This window comes from Peromyscus leucopus, chromosome 8b (assembly GCF_004664715.2).
Source record: "Peromyscus leucopus breed LL Stock chromosome 8b, UCI_PerLeu_2.1, whole genome shotgun sequence".
In the NCBI taxonomy this organism is placed as follows: domain Eukaryota; kingdom Metazoa; phylum Chordata; class Mammalia; order Rodentia; family Cricetidae; genus Peromyscus; species Peromyscus leucopus.
The window spans coordinates 44254988-44275570 of record NC_051086.1 but is presented as its reverse complement, the minus strand read 5'-3'; the positions used below and the strand labels follow the sequence as shown (position 1 = coordinate 44275570).

The 20583-nt window shown below is 48.3% G+C and overlaps 1 protein-coding gene across 7 annotated transcripts in view; it reads left to right on the top strand.

The window, feature by feature from the left end:
- Epn2 (epsin 2) overlaps nt 1-20583 on the top strand; it is a 68835-nt gene that overhangs the window by 32253 nt on the left and 15999 nt on the right. For 2 of the 7 annotated variants that reach the window (XM_028857516.2, XM_028857517.2), the window contains exons 2-8: nt 4033-4784; nt 6603-6773; nt 7885-7944; nt 16299-16411; nt 17051-17086; nt 17998-18108; nt 18984-19158. In XM_028857516.2, the coding sequence (XP_028713349.1) occupies nt 4190-4784; nt 6603-6773; nt 7885-7944; nt 16299-16411; nt 17051-17086; nt 17998-18108; nt 18984-19158 (1261 nt within the window). In that variant the 5' untranslated portion in view covers nt 4033-4189. The remainder of the gene's footprint in view (nt 1-4032; nt 4785-6602; nt 6774-7884; nt 7945-16298; nt 16412-17050; nt 17087-17997; nt 18109-18983; nt 19159-20583) is intronic. The other 5 variants (XM_028857519.2, XM_028857518.2, XM_028857521.2 and 2 more) reach the window with 5 other exon arrangements.

Genomic DNA, 20583 nt, shown 5'->3' with positions numbered 1-20583 from the left:
CTCCTTGTTTTCTACTGTGTCTTGCTTCTGTTTTTAATAGCCTCTAGTTCTGGCCTTGTCATGGCTTCCAGAAGTTTAGTAACATTTTTGATCTCCAGGTTGTCTGTTCTGGTTTCCAGTGCTCTGATTGGCCCTACCTCTGTCCTTGTACGCCTTCTGTCCACTTCCCAAAGAAGACTGATAGACTCTTTCCAAGATAGTTGGGAATGATTACTTTACATGTAAAGCTTGCATATTTCAGTACCAGGCTGGAAAATAAGTATTCATCAGCCAAGTGTGGTGGCATACATAATTTGGGAGGCTGAGGCAGGAGAATTGTGAGCTTGAGGCCAATTTGGGCGTTACAAGATTGCCTGTGTAGAAAAAGGGTATTCTTACCCTTCCAGTACTCAAAAGAGCGTTCTGGATCCTTGAAAACACTCACAGCCGGAACATTTGTTTCTTTCTTTCTGCCCCCCCCAATAGTTTTTAACTTATTGTGTAGCCCAGGCTGGTCTCAGACACTCAAATCTCCCTTCCTTAGCTTCCTTAGTAGCTGCAGTTCTACCATGTCTGCCCCGCCCCCATTTCTTTCTTTCTTTCTTTTTTTTTTTTTTTTTTTTTTTTTTTTGTTTTGTTTTTCGAGACAGGGTTTCTCTGTGTAGCTTTGTGCCTTTCCTGGGACTCACTTGGTAGCCCAGGCTGGCCTCGAACTCACAGAGCTCCACCTGGCTCTGCCTCCCCAGTGCTGGGATTAAAGGCGTGCGCCACCACTGCCTGGCCTCTTTCTTTCTTTTGTTGAATGGGAGATAGAATCCAGGATGGGTTAAGTAACCTGTGCCACTAAACTGTAGCCTCAGGCCTACAGTTCATACTGCTCTTGGTACGGCTCTCCAGACCAGCTGGGGAGTTCAGCTGTGCTGTGGGCTGGAATTTTATCTCTCTGTTTTGGTTGTAATAGTGGTTATTTCACATGCTTTAGAAACTTTTATTTTCTTTAAAGATTTATCGTTTTTTTTTTTGTCTATCTATCTATCTATCTATCTATCTATCTATCTATTTATTTTGAGATAGGGGCTCACTATGCAGGTCTGGCTGTCCTAGAACTCACGCTGTAGACCAGGCTGGTCTCTAGCTCAGAAATCCTCCTGCCTTTGCCTCCCAAGTGCTGGGATTAAAAGTGTACGCCACCACGGCCCGGCTTTTAAAGATTTGTTTTTATTTTATGTGTATTAGTGTTTTGCCTACATCTATATCTATATACTGATACCTATATCTATATCTATGCCTGGTGCTTGCAGAGACTAGAAGAGGCTTCAAGTTCCCTGGGTTCATGTGGGTCCTGGGAATTAAACCTGGACCCTCTAAGTGTAGACCAGGCATATTTGCTGGGTCGCAAATCAAGTGACACATTCCAGAGCTCTGAGCATTAGGTGAATCTGAACAGGACTACTGACTTTGACACATCTGGTTAAGCTGGGAAATGCTCACTGAAAATCAGAGTTCTCTTTTTTCCTTTTGTGAGTCCTGTCCCCTCTCCTGCAGTGAATGTCACATTGTGAATGAAAAATCTAATTAAATCAGATGTACAGGCACTCTGATTTTACAGTCACAGAGATTTTTTTATCTGTCTTCTGACAGGTTTTGGGGATTCATGAGAGCTGACCAGATGGGTAGAGAGGCAGAACACGCCAGCCATCACATGCAGCCAGTGCTGTGGCCTCAGGCAGAGACAGACTACTCAGCATATTTGAGTGAGCAGAGAAGGCACTTGAAGCTTTATGAGTTGTCTCCTTACCCTGTGTGACTGCATGTGATGAGTGACTACTGTATTCTCTGTCTCCTTTTCATTTGCTTATTTTTGATGCACTCATTGCCTGTTTGAGTAAGTCTTGGAGAAGGAAGCTAGGGATGTATGGTGCTTCTCTGGTGCTCAGAACACCACAGCAATCCAGGGGGAGGAAGGTCCACTGCAGATGCCAGGTTCTGGGCTGCTTGAGGATGTGTAGGAAGGAGAGTCTCAGCCTGTTTTAGTAGCCAGTCAATTCCAGATAACTGTAAGACTCCATAGTTCATGCTTGACATCTGTAATAGGAAGAACCATCTTCACTTTCAGGGGCTGAGCAACTATATAGCAGGTCTGGCTAGAGCCCTGGCTTTCTCACCAGCTTTCAGTTGTCCTGGGAATCCTCCCGGTTTTGGTTTCTTTATTGTTGTTGTTTGTTTTCTTTTATTCTAGCCCCATGTTGGGCACCAAAATGTTGGTTGTTTTTGCTCTTTTGGGGTCCACCACCCAGCTCCCAAATAAATCACACGTGGAGGCTTATTCATAATTATACATGCCCGACCTTAGCTTGGCACGTTTCTTTTGTCAGTTTTCCTTAACTTATCCAGTCTACCTTTTGCCTCTGGGCTTTCCTGTTCTCTTACTTTTGCAAATCTTACTCTTACTTTGTATCTGGCTGGGTAGGTAGCCCCTGGAGTTATCCTCCTCCTTCTCTGGCTACTTCTTTTTTCTTCCCAAATTTCTCTTCCTATATATTCTCTCTGCCTGCTAGCCCCACCTATCCTTTCTCCTGCCTTGCTATTGGCCATTCAATTCCTTTTTGTTGTTGTTTGTTTGTTTTTTTGTTTTGTTTTGTTTGAGACAGGGTTTTTCTGTGTAGTTTTGGTGCCTGTCCTGGATCTCGCTCTGTAGACCAGGCTGGCCTCAAACTCACAGAGATCCGACTGGCTCTGCCTCCCGAGTGCTCGGATTAAAGGTGTGTGTGCCACCACTGCCCAGCTGACCATTCAGTTCTTTATTAGACCATTAGGTGTTCTAGACAGGTTCTGTAACACAGTTTCTCAGAGTTAAACAAATGCAACATGAGCAAAAGTAACACACCTTAAAATAATATTCCCCAACACTTTATCTTACAAATGAGGAAGATAATCCTTGCTGAATTGTAGCGTTGAGGATGGGAATACTGTTTCCAAGTGTAGTATCATTCATTCAAGTGTTTATTCCATGTTGGGTTCAGTGCTAGATGCTGAGTATTCACTGTGAATGGGATAAATGGTGGTCATCATACTCTAGGACCAGAGCCCCTTGCTGGAGATGTGGACCTTGCTCTAGCTCTTTCTCATCTTGAGGAAAAAAGGTGCACTTAGAGCCTGTGACTATAGCTCTGGGTTTCTGCTTCTCCTCTGTGAGATGAGAGGTTAGGTTTGACCCTGGTCACATGCTAGAGGCTCCTGAAAACTGGGGTAGGTGAGGCAATGGGAGATGGTAGTAGTGTAGATTGTTAGCTTTGCTCTAGAAAAGCAGCCAAGACTTGACTAATTCGCATTCAGGGTGGGTCACAGAGAAATGGCCCTTATGGAGAATTTTTCAGGCAGTTAGGGGCTTGTGAGCCAAAACCCAATTCTTTTTTTTGTTTGTTTGTTTTTTTTGTTTTTTTTTCGAGCCAGGGTTTCTCTGTGTAGCTTTGCGCCTTTCCTGGAACTCACTTGGTAGCCCAGGCTGGCCTCGAACTCACAGAGATCCGCCTGGCTCTGCCTCCCGAGTGCTGGGATTAAAGGCGTGTGCCACCACCGCCCAGCTGCCAAAACCCAATTCTAAAGGCATAGAGAGGCACTTTAGGTTTAAGTTATTCTTGAAATGAAGTTTTCTTGCCCCCACATGTAAAACTCTTAGGACTGCATCTCAGTACTCAACACCAAAGGTAAGTATTTAAAATTTAAGATAAATTTATCAGGACATCTTCCTCAATACCCTGATTTTTCTCCATCTAGCTTTTGGTTGGTAGTGAACATATAGTCTGCAAGCTAGCCACTCCAGCGAAAGCCTCAGGAGATGGAACAATGGTCTTGATGTTTGCTTAAGGTATAAACTTGAGTTTAAGGTTTATTCTTTAGCACGTGGCATTTCTGATCTGACCCTACTTTTGAAAGCAGGATGGACATACTGCATCCATGGGACTGGGATGTGTTCTCTAACACAGCTTGTGTTGGGCTCTCCCTCCTCACTGGTGCTCTTGCCAAAGTAATGTGTTTTCTTTTTCTTTCTAGGGCATGGCTTCCAGCTTCTGGGACCTGAGGCTTTGGAGGAGGAAATGACTGTTGAGTGTTTTTCTGTTCCATCTGCATCACCAACACTGAAACTTACTAGAGTGCAGGACAGGAAAGTTTCTCTTGAAGGGCTTTACATTGCTAACCAAGGATAAAAATGACAACTTCATCTATCAGACGGCAGATGAAAAACATTGTGAACAATTACTCAGAGGCTGAAATCAAAGTTCGGGAAGCCACGTCCAATGACCCTTGGGGTCCATCCAGCTCTCTGATGACTGAGATTGCTGACCTGACCTACAATGTAGTGGCCTTCTCGGAGATCATGAGCATGGTTTGGAAACGGCTTAATGACCACGGCAAGAACTGGCGGCACGTGTACAAGGCGCTGACACTGCTGGACTACCTTATCAAGACGGGTTCCGAGCGGGTGGCCCAGCAGTGCCGTGAGAACATCTTTGCCATTCAGACTCTGAAGGACTTCCAGTACATTGACCGTGATGGCAAAGACCAGGGTATCAACGTACGAGAGAAATCAAAGCAACTGGTTGCCCTCCTCAAGGATGAGGAGCGGCTGAAGGCGGAGAGGGTCCAGGCCCTCAAAACCAAAGAGCGCATGGCTCAGGTGGCCACTGGCGTGGGCAGCAACCAGATTACCTTTGGCCGTGGCTCCAGCCAGCCAAACCTTTCTACCAGCTACTCGGAGCAGGAGTATGGCAAGGCTGGGGGCTCACCAGCCTCCTACCATGGCTGTGAGTAACCGAAATAACCAACCTTTGCTCAAGTACAGAGTAGCAGGTGCTGGGGCTCAGGAAATAGTGGCTGTCACAAGGTTGCATTCTGTCCTCAGTTCTCAGCTTCTGACAACCCAGGTGACAGCTGCTTTGATCTGGATTGAGTGGTCACAAAGGGGTTTTTGGTCCCTAGGCTGCTCTGTGGGTCTTAGGCAGGGTTGTGCCCATGCTTCTCCGGTTCTTGGGAGAAAGTGAGCTCTAAGGCCAGTCTCACCAGATTTTTTTTTTTTGGTTCAAGATTGTCTGTCAGTAAAGCAATTGTCCTGCTGCCCAAACCTGCAGGGAGTCAAATACCTGGTAGCCAGGAGGAAACAAGTGTGCCTTGATCATCTGCTTCTGAATCTTGTACTCTGTCTTTCTACTGACTGAGTTACAGGTCTCTGGAATGGCTCAGTGCTTATCGTCATAGTCCATTATTCAGAGTGTCAGGGTTGGATGTCTCTGTTTCACCTTTTAGAGGAACTCTAGGTTAGCATCAGCAAGACCCCCTCATGTGGAAAGGAGTCTCTGGGATTTGATTTGGTTTATTGTCAGGTCTGCATTGCACAGGACTGATCTGTGTTCTGATTGTGTGTGATCACTTTGGGTCTTTGTCCTACGTTCATAGGAGGTTTCAGGGAGAGGAAGTGGGGTTTGGACCTTGTAGAAGCTGGTTTCTGATCCAGCTGGCCTCCTGGGCTCTGCCAGGAAGTGATTCAAGGCACAGTGTTCCTCCTGTGTTCTTAGGGCTGGGCAGCCACTGATGGAGGACCCTGGACTAGAGAGAGGTGGCTCGGGTAGCCCTTGGATGCACACGTTTGTCTTCTGGCAGCAGAAAGGTGTCCAAAGCAATAACTTTGGAATTAGTACATAGTGTCAGCATAACAGGAACCTTTTTGGTTTTCGTTTTCTGAGAGTGGGTCTCCCTATGTAGCTAGGCTGGCCACACACTTGCTGTCTTCCTTGTGCAGCCTCCAGAGCGCTGGGTGACAGGTGTGCTATCTGCGTGAGTACCGTGGCGGAACGCTTTTCATTCTTAATAGTTCTGCTCCTTGCAGCATTTCCTGCTTTTGTACAATACGTTTCAGTCCGACTTTGGACCACTGTTAGAATTTTGAGAAATGTGTTTTCTGAGAGATTTGCATATCAAAGTCAGGCTTCCCGCCTTTAGGAATTCTAAGTTATTAGGGTTGGAGCAGATTAGCATTTTCTTGTGATTTTCTTTTTTGAGTTTGAGTTGCTTTTCTTAAGTAATGATAATGACTTTTGTGAGATCACTTGTACCCAAAGATAACCTGAAAGCTCCCTGGATTAAGGATTAAGTTCTACCCCAAAGTAAATAAATAAATAAAATTTTAAAAGATCAGCCTATTAGAGGGGAATTGTTTTATTTTCCTTGAGGATCCTCCTGTGGAGGATACAAAGGAACCAGAACCTCCATAGTTGTTAGACAGGGTAGAACAAGGTGCAGGGGCAAGATGGGAGCGTGGGAGCCTAGTCGCTTCAGCAGGTTCTTCTTAGGCCATGCCTGAGCTCGTTGGCCATAGACCCTGCCTGGCATCTAAGGTTCTGACGCTCTAGCTCTGAATGCTCCTCTTTGCTTGACTTTGATCCTGAGCTGCAATCCAAGGTTAGAATGTAGCAACAAGTCTTCATGACTTCCACCACAGGGGACTGACGGCAAGGTTAAGGCAGGATCCTGGGTGGCCTTGGCCTATGTCCCCTCATGCTGCTGCACATCCTCTAATGGTGTGTCTCTTTTTTGTGTATGTGTGTGTGTGTGTGTCCGCCCAACAGCGCCAGAGACCTCGCTGTGTCCCCAGCACCGCACGGGGGCCATGCTGGGTCAGAGTGAGGAGCTGCAGCCACTGAGCCAGCGCCACCCCTGCCTGCCGCACCTGGGCCTAGCCTCCCGGCCAAATGGCGATTGGGCCCAGCCCTGCCTCACTTGTGACCGCGCAGCCCGAGGTGGGACAGCGGTTTGCTTTTCTTCCTAGAAATGCCATGCAGCTTGCCGAGGGTGGGGCCTGTCATGCCAGTACAGCCAACTCTCTCCCTGTCTCCTGCTGGACGTGTCCTGTCTAGCTTCCAGTGCCTGGACTCCTTCCTGCCTCTCTTTGCTGGAGCTTGCTGCCCTGTGCTCCCTGCCCCCAGTCATATCTCACCTGTTTAAGGGGGAGCTACTCAGTGGGTAGGCATGGGCAATGACCCCATCTTCCCCATATCCCTTGTTCTACAGACTAGAGGGTGCTCTGCTGCCTGCCAGGCCACCAGTGGTAGTGAACCCAAGTGCTTGGCTTTTTGAGATGGAAATGTGTGCTTTCAGTTTCTGAAAGCTGGGCTCGTAGCAGACCCTCAGTGATGGCCACTGGAAGCCATCATTCCCAGTGTAGGAGTAGACACCTTGTTGGAGCATCCATTGGGATTATTTTTGCTTTCCAATGGACCGTTATCATTGCTGAAATCCCCATTGCCACAATAAACAGAGAGTTAGCTGTACTGTCAATTCTAGGTCACTGTGTTTGAAGAGACTGAATTCAATGGGTAACTGAAAATGGGGCTTCTCTTTTGCCTAATTAATAATGCATCCTGGTCAGAGCTACACTGTTGCAGGTTAAACTGGAAACAGATTTTCACTGTTGCTCACAAGAAAATGCTCTCAGTCTAATCTCCCTCCGGTCATAAATGGGTTCCCCACTTGAGAAGAAAGCTCTCTCTTCTACTCTTGCCCAGGGGCACCAACAGCAAGCCTTTGTGCAGTTTCCCTGATAAGGTGGCTAGCCTCTATTCAGCCCTGAGACAGTTCCTGCTCATTCATGCCTCATTAATATTACAGCTTGTTTGACTTGGGCGTTTGTGTGATCACTGTATTTAGTTCTAGGATATTTTTCCATTGTGTCCTGTCATCTAAGAGTTTGTGTGGGGTGGTGGCTTCTTCTGATGTTTGAAAAGGTCAGGAGGATCGGCTTTACACAGTAGCTGATATCAAGGTCAGAACTTGTCTGAAGGGGTTTCCCAGTGACATAGAAGCCACATACTCGTGTCTTTGCCACCACTTACTTAGGGTCTGTTCTGGCAGGTTCTCCTAGAGCTCCAGGGAGCTTCCTCTCCTTTTCCTCGGCCCTAAGCTGTGACTCAGGTGAGTTTTTTGTGAGTGGTTACACTTATGTCCCCAGACCTTGCAAGAGCAGGGGAAGATCTTGCACTGTTGTCCTAGACTATGGTGGCATGATGGTGTTTGAGGCTAGTTTTCTTTCAGGAGCCAGATTTTCTTTGATTCTACTTTTCTCCTCACTGCCATCAAATCCATAGATAAGACTTGGAAATCTCTCAAATTCTGATCTTTATCTCCTTCATGACTTGTGTCCAGTGCTAGCTTCTGTTTCGTTTCCTTGCCCTCAGCCTTTTCATTTCTACCCACCCTTCATTCTTATCAACTCTGGTCCTGGGTTTTAAAGTCCCATAAGTACTGGTTCCTTGTAGTATCATCCCCGAGCTTTTGACATCCTGAGAGGTCCTGGAGGAATCTGGAGGGAGCAAAAGGAGTTGGCCTGGAGGGACTGGAGGACAGGGTCTTCCTAACTCCTGATAGGAAGTTCTAAATCCTGTCACTGTGCTGACCCTGTCAGAGGGCCCATACTGGCCCGATGGACTGGCATCAGTATGAAAAAAGGCTTTTAGCTTTTACACAGTGAGGAAGGGATCAGTGGTTGGGCTCCTAACCTGAGGCACTTGAGAAGGCTTGGGAGAATCCTCTGGTTGGAGGTAGGCAGAGCCTGTCGGGAGGGAGCATTTGTGCCTCGCTAGGCAGGAGATGCTGGGACTGGTAGCTTGAATAGGTGGGAAGCAACCAGTCCTTGGTTTTGTTCTAGAGATGAACCATGAAGACTTATTGGAGGCCTGAATCACACTGAGGTAGAGAGGAGATGAGGGCAGCTTTAAGGCCTCAGAACTCAGTGTCCAGGAAGCAGGGAATAGGATTATGGGTATAGCAGTCTAGGAACTGCTTGTCAAAGTGGAGTGCAAGTGTGGGTGGAAATCTGGATGGAGAGGCAGTTAGTTGTTCCAGCCCAGATCGTGCTTTCAGCTGGGCACTGTGAGCATCCCCTGGTGCTCATATTCATATGAAGGCTGTTCCCCAACAAAGGCTGGGGCTCTGCCGGCCTCTGCTGGCCACCTTCACCTGCCCAGGTATGCAGTTGGTGCTTGAGAAGTAGGTGCTTGAGAAGCTGTGTAGTCCAGAGGAGTCTCTCAGGCCAAGAGATGTGTTCCAGATCAGAGATGACAGCCATCTTGGATTGGGGTACTGATGTGAGCAGCCCACGTCAGCAGCTGTTGGCCTACCTGAGGAACTAGCTGCCACGTGTCGTGGGTCTGGCCAAGCTACAGCTGTGAAGAGATTGAGCAAGTTGTTGGGGAGGGGTGAGAATCTGCACCAAAGGTAGCAGAGGGGCGTGGGAGAATCCTTCTGGATTCAAGGCCACGGCCCAGGGAAGAAGATGGTTGTTGTCTGTCTGACAGTGTCAGCGCAGTTACAGCCGGTGTCCCTCCCTCCTCCTGTCTTCTCTTGCCTGCTCTGGTGCCCAGTCCACTGGTGTCATGGGTTACTTTGCTGATCTCCTGAATCAGCCTCTAGAAGCAGAGGCTGCTGCTGTATCCTGATAGAAGCCAGGAAGCAGTTCCTTGGTGCTTGGTGTCTTGGGGAAAGTTTTAACTGCCAGAGTTCCTGTTCTTAAAAGGAAGGGAGGAAGGAGGAGGGGAAAGCAGAGAAGGAGCTTCTGGTGTGCTCCAGGGCCTCAGAGTACTTTGTAGTCCAGGAACCAAAGTGTTGATGGTGAGCTTTGTCTTAGCTGGGTGCTGTCACTCACCTCATCTCAGAATGAGGGGATAGCCCCTCCTGTGTAGATGAGGCCTTTGGCACTCTAACTGTGACTTCCTAGGGAGTCCCAAGGAAATGTCTGGGATTCTTGAGCTTCAGTGATCTGTGCAGAGACTGAGCTCCTATACTCTGGCAGGCTTACCAGGTGATTATGGGAGATTATGACCATTTCATGTCTTTGCTGGGCTCGCTTCTCAGAGGATTTGAGTTGGCTTACAAAACACACGGAATGCCACAGGATTAGCCAGATACTAGAAGATGGGGACAAGAGGAAAATAAGGGTGAGACATACACAGTCGCTAGAGATGGATCCAAATTTGGCTTCGAGCATCCTAGACGCTGACACCAAACTGGGCAATATCTCTTTGGTTTCCGGACAAGGGTCCAGGATCCAAGGAGGTACAAGGAAGCCAGGTGCTTACTGTGCCTGTGCAGGTAGGAGGGCAGGGCCTGGGAGCAGCTGCCCAGATGCTGCACCACCCTGTGGGAATGGCATCCTGTGCTGCCTGTGGCTGTCACCATACAGCTCTGCCAACCCTGGTGTCTGCAGACTGCCCAGCGGGAGTGCAGAGGGAGTCCAGGTTCTTTTGAGGTCAGTATGGTCGTTGAATTTCCCCCACAGCAGGGAGAGAGGGAGAGGGGGAGGAGAGGGAGAGAGGAGGGAGGGGAGGGAGGAGAGAGAGAGAGAGAGAGAGAGAGAGAGAGAGAGAGAGAGAGAGAGAGAGAGAGAGAGAGAGAGAGAGAGAGAGGAGGTAAGTAAAGCAGTGTGGCAAAGGAGACAGGTCAGATCCACTCAGATAAGTACTTCATGAATGTGAGTAGACCTTAGTTGTTTTTCGGTTTTAATTGGGATATAAGGGGCAGGAAGATCAGGGGTTCAGGCAAGGCCGTTTTTGGCCACAATGAGTGAGAGTTCAGCATGAACTACATGACATGAGACCCTGCCTCAGAAAACAGAACCCAGACTCACAGAGGTGAGTTAGGAAACTGGGATTCTTGTTGCTTTTGTCCTCTCTCTTCTGTCTGTGCTACAGGCTTTAAACTGACTCTGCAGAAACTTTGATTTTAACATACTTCTTTTTTTCTTTCCTTTTTATTTCAGTAATGTCATAAATAACTTAATCTACTTTTCTAAATTCATCAAAAAACTTGGAAAACATTTAATCTTCATTCTCCAGGGATTATTCATAAACAGGGTAGACCACCATATCGTATCTTAAATCCCAGTACCCTCATGTACTTCCTGTGGGCCTTAAGTGGAAGTCCGTGGTGTTCTCCTTTGTCATTGATGCAGGCATGTTGGTCTCTGGATGGGCACAGCAGGGTTTCAGCAGCTTCTGCCTCTCAGTCTCAGGCAGGGCAGGGCTTATGGTCCCTAGAACCTGCATTTATCCAGTAGAAAGCAGTAACAGGTGCACGGGCTAAGCTCCCAAGTGTTAGCTAACCTGAGCTGTCCACACCCACTTCCAAAGTCACTATCCATTTATTATTTTGTAATATCCACCCCCCATCAGTGTTTCCCCCATATCCTCTCTTATTCCCTTCTCCCAAGTCCCCTCTTCCTCCCAACTCTGTGTCCTACTTTTTTGAGAGGTGAGGCATGACACATTAGGTGAATTTAATTAGAACTGTCTGAATGAGCATGCCCCCCCCTTTTTTAACATGTGTGCTTTAAATATTTTATATATGTATGTGTAGACCTGAGTACATGTATGTGCACCACATTCATGCCTGGTGCCAACATAGGTCAGAAGAGGCATCAGATCCCCTAGAACTGGAGTTACAGTTGACTGTGAGTCATCACGTGGATCCTCTGGAAGAGCTGCCTGTGTTTTTAACTGCTGCACTGTGTCTTTACCCCCCACTCCTCACCCTTTTATAAACAGGGTCTCGTGTAGCTCAGACTGGCCTCAAACTCAGTATGTCGCCAAGGATAACCTTGAACTTCTGATCCTCTGCCTCTGCTTCTCAAGTGCTAGAGTTATCGTTATGTGCCACCCATGCTCGGTTTTTGTGGTGCTAGAGTTCAAACTGAGGGCTTCCTTTGTGCCAGGTAAGCACTCTGCCTAACTGAGCCCCTGTCCAGGAACTTTAAATGGCCCCAAATGTCCCAAAGCCTGGGCCGTATCTGACCACACCTCATGTCAGAAACCCTGTCGGGGTGGTGTGTGAGGCTGCAAAGTGCAGCTCTGGGTTGGATTTCATGTCAGGCTTCACTCAGCTGCACATGTTTTCCTCTGATGGCCTGTGGCAAGGGCCTTTGGAGAGTTAGAGGCAACAGGTGGTCAGTGCCCTCCTTTCTTGTTCAGGCCAGCTCCTTCCCATGGGCTGTAGTAACTCTTACCTCTCCTGTAGTAACTAGTGGGTGTGGCATGAGCCCAGGTAAGTCAGTCTGCTCAGTTCCCATTGTACAAGTGGTGTTTGTCTTTTTCTGATAGTGAAACAGAGTGAAGACACATTTCAGTCTCTTCAAATCCTTCTATGTATGCACCTTGCTGGCATCTTCCACCTTATGATGCCGTAGCAGGAGCATCTCTGGGGATCCCGCCAAGCCTGTAAGCGTTTTAACAGCTGCACACATCATAGTCGTGCCTGGTTATCCTCAGGCTGGATCCAGAACCACCCGCGACCCGCAGCAGTTGTGTATCCGTTGACAGTCATGCTGCTGTGAAACAGCCCAGCATTGTTTGCCATGCCTCTGGGGATGAGGATGCCAGGGAACCATGGCTTTAATGTATCCACCAGGGAGCACATCTGCACATCTCACCTTCAAAGTATTGTCAGTCTGAGGCTGGCATTCACAGATGTAAAAGCTGTAGACATAAGCCTGACTTTGTCTGCCTAAGGATCCCGATTTTAAGCTGGTGCGGTAGCACAAACCTTTAATCCCAGCACTTGGGAGGCAGAAGCAGGCACAGGTGGATCTCTCTGACTGAGTTCTGGGCCATCTTGGTCTACATAGCGAGTCCCAGGCCAGCCAAGACTGTATAGAGGCATGTCTCAAAACAAAACAGAAGCATTCCTGTCTTAGTCACGGCTCCCACCAGCCAAGTCAGCAGTGTTTCAGGGTCCCAATCTGGGGGTGGGTGGGGGCGGTACCTGAGGACATGTTGGGAGTCTTGAGGTTGTGGAACTTCATCATGACTGGCAGCAAACAGATCTTTGAACAGAATTGAAGGTCAGGGTCCACATCCACCAAGGGCAGCCAGACTGACCATCTGAACAGACCTGAATTCCATCACAGCATTGTGTATTACAGATAATCGAGAATTATGGACAAACTGTTCATGAGCATATGCTTTGTTTAGAGTGTTTGCTCATCTATTCTGTTTTTGTTGTTGTTTTGAAACAGGGCAGGCCATACTGACCTGTAACTCAACATGCAGTCAAGGCTATCCTTGAGCTGCTCTTCCTGCCTGTAACCTTGACCTTCCCTGCCACCCCGCCCACAGTGCTGAGATTGCAGGTGTGTGACACTATGCGGAGCTTCGTCTGCTCACTTTTGTTTTTATTGAGACAGGTTTCCAGTAACGCAGACTGGCATCTAACTTAAGATGTAGCCATTGAGGGCCTTGGATTCCTGATCTTCTTGCTTCTACCTTTCCAGGGCTTTGAGTACAGGTATGTCACCACACCTGGCTTCATCTGGAGCTCAAGTTGGGACACCTTGGTCTGCCCAAGTTCGGGAGAATTCCATGGCTTCTTGTGGGACCAACTTTTAGGGGTCAAAAGAATCTTTGAGTGTCCTGCTGTCTATCACTCTATACTTTATTCTCTCAAGACAGGAGTCTCATTGAATCTGGAACCATGCTGGCAACTAGCAAGTCCCAGTGAGCCTATCCTTTCCCGCCTACCTCCAGTGTTGGGTTTACCTGAGGGCACAGCTACTCCCATCTTTTTATGTGAGTGCTGAGGATTTGAACTCAGATCCTGGTGTTTGCTCAGCAAGCACTCTTGACCCATGTCCTAATCTCCAGGGACAGACTTTGAGGGAAATGTTTGCTCTTCCTTGGGTCTCTGTAAGTTGTGAGCCTTCGGATGCTCAGAGTAGGGCCAGGTTAGTTGGTCAGAAGGATCCATTCAGGCCTGGCTCACAGGAACATCTGTGTTCCCTGTCATGCGCCTGGGCACAAAAGTCTCTTTGTGGGGTTGAGATGCCATCACGAGGCCAGAGTATCTGTGTTAGAATCGTTCCTCTAAGTAAGCCAAGGCCTGCTGTGCATACTCAGCTGATTGTGTGGATGGTGGCTGTGAATTCTGCCACCTGTGGAACTGAGAGCCGTGCATCCGTCTATGAAACCCCAGTATCCTTTAACACCCTTTGTCCGTCTATGAAACCCCAGTATCCTTTAACACCCTTTGTCCGTCTATGAAACCCCAGTATCCTTTAACACCCTTTGTCCTGGAGCTCCACCGGGATGTGGCAGGGCATATCTGTAGTGCTTGCTGGCTCTGCATCGTTCTTACTGTTCCATCTGCATTTGAAGCCAGTCTGGCCGCACAGGTCTGTCCAAGGGCCCTGAAAACGCATGAGGCCTCTTGGCTGCATGCAGCCAGGCTGCCTGGAGCCCCAGCCATTTGACCCAGTGGATCTCCTGTGCCCTGATGGCCAAGGAGCAGCCCTCCCCGCAGAGCAGCCTTCCCTGCAGGATAAGACTTACTCTCTGAGCACTCCATGCCCATGTGGCCTTCATGTTTATTCCTTCCGGATTCCCATTTGGTTGTAAACAGGATGTCAGTGCTGCCTCTGATCTCAGCGGGGGTTTTGTGAACCATTTCCCCCTCTTCCTCAGTAGGCTCCCAGTCTAGCGGTGGTTTGTACAAAGAAGCCTCACCAAGAGGGCAGGACACCCCCCACCCCACCCCCACCCCCGTCTGCCCTGCAGCGCTGCTAACCCTTTGTCCCCTCAAGCTGAGTGGGGACGATTTGATGTCCTCTTTTCTTCTTGAGCATGAGAAAGTAGAGTCCTGAGTGTTCTGATTGGTATCAGTGAGTTTGGAAACAAATCAACCTAAAGGTGTATTTTTAAAAAGTATATTGTTAGCCTGGCAGTGGTGGTGCATGCCTTTAATCCCAGCACTTGGGGGGCAGAGGCAGGTGGATCTCTGTGAGTTCGAGGCCAGCCTGGTCTACAGAGCGAGATCCAGGACAGGCACCAAAACTACACAGAGAAACCCTGTCTCGAAAAACCAAAACAAACAAACAAAGTATATTGTTAAATCTAATCATGAAAATGGATTTGAGGTGGTTTCATTACCATACACTGTATTTCTAAATTGGTCCGGTGAAAAGTATAATTGGGGTAATGCTTTTAGAGTGGGATTAGGTCTGGTTTTATTTAGGAAGGACTTTGTCACTGCAGCTTTTGTTTTTCCTGCTCAGGACAGGAGATGTGAGCCAATTGGTGGCTTACACCACCACCACCACCACCACCACCACCACCACCACCACCATCATGAGTGATTTCCAAATTAAATCATCCTGTCTGCTATAGCCTGGACCTGACAGTCCATCTAGAGACCATCTTTGTCAGGAGTTATTCCTGATCTCTTACTTCTGCCAAGGAGGCAACTCCTAGGAACCAAGTTTAGACTAAAGATGCGGAAGCAGTACTGTGGTGAACAGTCTCGGTAGTGACCTTTGCTAGAATGCATGAAAGAAGGAAGTTATTAATACAAATTAGAACATTTAAAACAATTAGCCCAAGCTATGAAATTGACTTGTCCATCTTTCTGTCTACCCACCCACTCATCCATCCATGAGTGCAGCCGTTTACTGAATAAATGTTTATTGGCCTCAGGGTGAGGGCAGGTTACTCTGTGGCTCCCAGTGCAGAAGGCTGGGCTGTGCAGCTGGTGAGCAGAGGGAGAAGGGTGTGCTGAGCTACCCAGAAACCCAGAGGAGACCTGAGCCAGGCACCATCAGATGCAGTGGCTCCCTCAGGAGGTGGGCCTTCATCTGCAGATTTTATGGAAGCTGTGAGTGTGCAGAGGAGGGTATGAATTCAGGCTCCCACGCTCTCATACTCACGTGCATCTAATTCTGTTGCTCCTGATCTGATCCTTGGGTTAGTATGAATGTAGACTTCCTGGTTTGGGGTTTGTTATCTCAGCTAGGACTCTGTTTTTCACCCCTTCAATAAAAATAGTCTTTACAGGAGCCTCTCCTGTCAGTGTTAACTAGCTAGTGACTAAAGCAAAACACACCTGTGTACAGTATCGCGCAAGCACTCAGGGTCTACACAGAACAGTGTGGGCTTCATTTTCTTAAGCATCTTTCCAAATGTTGGTGTTTTGATTGGAGCCGTTGGTCCCTGGGCTCTTTCCTATGATTGAAGGCTCTTCAGAACTTGTGTCTTAGGTCTCTGTGAGATGTGCTGTGAAGACTGAGATTTGATCCTCCTGAGGCATGACCTCCAGCCAAGGTTTCATGTGTCTTCTGTAGGCATGCAGCCGTGTCTGCCTGGCACTTGATTGGAATTCTGAAATACCTGTAGCTTGATCTCTCCCCTTCCTGGGCCACGTAGGTTTGAGCTGAGAACGGAGCACTCGTGCTAGGACTGAGAGGGATGGACCTATCTTTGCATGTGGTGACTTTCTCCCCCACCCTACAGCTACTTCCCCACGAGTGTCCTCCGAGCTGGAGCAGGCCCGGCCACAGACGAGTGGAGAAGAGGAGCTGCAGCTGCAGCTGGCACTTGCCATGAGCAGAGAGGTGGCGGAACAGGTCAGTGCTTGTGTGGTCATGCCATGGGGTCTTCACCCCGGTACTCCTGGGGGAGGGGTATGGATCCCAGAGAGGATGACACACACAGCCCTGTCTTTAAGGCACTTACTTGATGCGTTTGCTCTTGTGGCCACAGTATATTCTCATCCCCTAGACCAGGTAGAGCTATATCTAGGAAAGGTTTCATGAAGGTCAGTGTCCAGAAAAGCAGCTAACCCTGGGTGCCTCCTGGAAGTTCCAGTGCAGAATTACCATCCAGGGACTCCTGAGCGAGCTGTGTGCCTCTTGGAGGTGCCAGCATACAGGGCAGTGGGCGGGACAGGCCTGGGTTGGGGGAGGGGGTAGGTGGAGTGGGCCTGGTCCCTGCCAAGGTAGTATACCCTGTGGCAGATGTGTGGGAGAAGGGAGGCTCCAGGAAAAAGTGCATGCGGGCATGGTAGAAACAGCGTAGATTTTTTTTTTTTAAATGTGTGGTATCAGATGGAACCCAGACCCCTTGTAAGGAAGTGCTCTAATATTGAGCCTGTGTGTGGTTTTGTTCCCCTCTATAACTTGTTTTTAATAAGCATGCATTACTTTAAAATGGAGGAGCGAAAGGGGCGATTCAAACACCTTTAGACAGTGTCCCTTTGCTTTCAGTCATCAGAAAGCGAGCAGACAGCCAGAGGCAGCAAGGTACACCCCTCGTATGGAGAGAAGAATGTTGGGTGTTAAATGTGAACACAGAGAGGTTTGGCCGCCATAGTTGGTATGTCTGTAACAGCAACAATGGGCAGCTTTGATCATGGCCTCTGCCCCCTGTAGAGAACCTGCAGCCATTAATTAAATCTGCCCATGTGGAAGCTCATGGCTTCAGGGGATCAAGGTGCCCAGGAGGTCTCACTGCAAGTTTCTGGGATGGGTGGATGGCTTTAGCCTTTTTAGCTAAAACCCAAGAGTGTGTTTTAATCACATAGATGTTAGGGCAGGCCTGTCTTTTGCAAGTGACTTTGCCTTAAATAAATAGGGTGAATTGTTTCTACTAGAAATCATACAACTGGTCAGTTGTTCAGGGAGTGTCCACTGTGGGGATTGGAATGATGTGTGATTTTCATCCTTTCTAATTCCTTTCCTGGTTGTCAGATTTGTGTTTTGTAAGGAGACACTGCTTTTGCTTTATGTGGATGAATGCTTTGCCTACATGCATGTATGTGTACCACATGCGTGCCTGTTGGGTCCCCTGGAACTGGAGTTACAGATGGTTGTGAGCCATCGTGTGGGTGCTACATATTGATATTGGGTCCTCTGTAAGAGCAAGTGCTTTCTTAATTACTGAGCCATCATCTCTCCAGGCCCAAAAAACTATTTTAGATTAAGTATTTTGTTTCCCCATTTTGATGGTGCCCGAGTGTTGCTGGTATGACCTCAGACAGCCTCTGAAGGAGGAACCTCTGGGAATGGAAAGCTATTGTTTCCAGCTGAACTGTATTCTCCCTTGAAATGCCACGTGATGCAGGGCCTTTCCTGTTGCTGGCCAGTGTGGCCTCTGCCCTGCTGTGTTGCTGTCAACATTACCCTCAGCCTCAAGCTCCATTGTCCCACTCCAGGAAGAACGCCTCAGGCGGGGTGATGACCTCAGATTGCAGATGGCTCTGGAAGAAAGCCGGAGAGACACAGTTAAAGTTCCCAAAAAGAAAGAGGTGAAGGCTTGCTGCAAGGTAAATGTTTGAAGTTGTTCCAGAGTGGTTGTTCCAGGTACCCCTGGGATATACAGTGAGGGAGGGGCACGTGGAAGGATGGTAGGATGCCACCCTCAACACTGAACCCATGCTGCGGTGAACAGAACACCAGCGAGAATACAATAAAAACACACAGCGACCGAGAGGAGACCTGTAAAAGGAGGATGGCAGCAGCTGTGTCTGTCTCACAATGGCACTTGGGATATTCTCTGGCCCGGAAAAGCCATTTGTCTCCATCCCTCCCATCCTGTCCGCCATCTTCCCTACTTTGCTAGGCTGTGACACAGAGGTGACCAGAATGTGGCTCTCTTCTGACAAACTTAGTACCATCCAGTCAGAGAGATTGCTCCCAGACCAGAATTCTAGTGGCTTCACTAGGTATAATGCCCGCCACCCCGCCATCCTGATGACAGATGTTGTAGGAACAGGAAGGATAGGGAGAGGCGGGGAGAGGAGAGGAGCCTCTCTCTCTCGGGGTGGGTACTAAGTGCTGGTAGTTAGGAAACCAAGGCAGGTGAAGAGGGGGATTATGGGTGATCACAGTCTGGGCCATCCCAGCATTATCCTGAGAGAGTTTGGGAGCCCTGAAAACTCCTACAACTTGTAGACACTTGGAAAATAATAAGTACCTTGGTGTACTGGATCCCTGGCTTCCCTGAGAAGCAGGAACTCTAGTGGAGCCTTGGGGTTGCCGCAGCTCAATTTCCAAGTCCTTCAGAACTTCCACCCAGAAGGCCTGTGCTGTGCTAAGAACTAATATTTGTGCTTAGTATGTGGGTATTCGCTATGACTGTAACCAAGTGAAACCATTCCTTCTGGTTTTGTTTTTTGTTTTTTTTTTTTTTTTTTAACAGCCAGGCTCCCACTCACAGCAGACTACTTTGTTGGATTTAATGGATGCCCTTCCCAGCTCATGCCCTGTTACCCAGAAAACTGAACCCTGGGGTCCAGGGGCCTCTGCTAACCAGACCAACCCCTGGAGTGGAACAGCGGCTCCTGTGAACATTTCTGACCCCTGGCCGTCATTTGGTAAATAGCTTGTTGGTGTCCTAGGCTTGCCTTTTTGATGGGAAGGTATTTCCCCCCTCTCTTGTCTCTCTCCCCCTCTCCCCTCTGTCGTCCCCCCCCCCCCCCCAGCTGGCTGGGTTCCTTGTGGGAGTTCAGGTTGGTCTGATCCTCAGCACTGACACTGAGCAGGAAGGAGCTCATCCTCCTGGGGATAGGAAGTTCATTTAATGAGTTTCATTTCTAAGTTTTACTTATTGGTAAACATGAGTTTTTGGTCAGATTTGAAACACGAACACGGCAGAATTGGTTCACCATGGGTGACGCTCCTGGCTCATGAAGTGCTTCTGGCTTGGTGCTCTGAGTCCTGTTGGACATGTCTGTGGTGTGTGTGTGTGTGTGTGTGTGTGTGTGTGTGTGTGTGTGTTTTGTGGCATCTTGCCTGCGTCTCTTGTAGTTCTTGTTTCCCTGAACTGGACCTTCTTTTGTACTCAGCTCAGTTCTCAGGACGTTTGTTAATAGAGACCAAGTGCCAGGCTTTATTCTGCCACGCGAAGACCGTGAGACACACAGATAAGAAATGGTTTCTGTCCTTGGCAGGATGGGGGCGATAGCTAGTAGCAGTGCTGTGTGAGCCAGGCTTTAGTGAGGGCCTCCTGAGGTCAGAGCAGTGAGGTGAGCATCTTGGAGGTGGGTGCCGCCGAGAAGCACAGTGTCCTGTAGAAGAGTGTCAGAAGGCATGGAATTCCTGCAGGGAGAGTGAATCCAGACACAGGGACCTGTGCATTGTGATGTGGGCAGCAGGTAGGTAGCTGAGAGGACAAGAGTGGGTGTCAGATTATTCAGGGACTGATGTACACTTTGCAAATGCTTGTATTTGGTCCACAGGATATGTCAGCCTCAGATGCCCATTGGCATCCTGCTGGCCATGGTGACCATGTGGAGCCTGCCCACTTAACTGGGGCCAGGTGGTGTTACCTAAGTTCTCATTTCCTGGAGATCAGGAAACCTGTGGTGGTTGTACTCTTGAGGAATAGAGTGTAGACTGTAAGGCAGATGTAGAAGTACTGTGGTTCCCCAAGGATAGTAGCCCTTCAGAGAATGACTTTGATATTTCCCCCAAATCTGAAACACAGTCTCTGTCAAATGACCATTCTTGAAGTCCAGCTAAAGAATTCCTGGTGAGTGGGATCAGGGTCATTTCCAGGAGCTGTGCCAGGAAGCATGAAGTAGGACATGGCCTGCTGAGGACAGGTACCTTATACTCTGTTGGGATGTGTCCTGTGCCTAATCTTTAAACAGAGATGAAATTTACCATTCTGACAGTTTTAAGCTGGAGTATTTAAAAAACCAAAACAATAAATAATAAAAATAAATGAAAACAATAATAACAAAATAATAAAACCCCACACATTTGTAGAGCTATATAACTGTTGCTATGAGAGAACA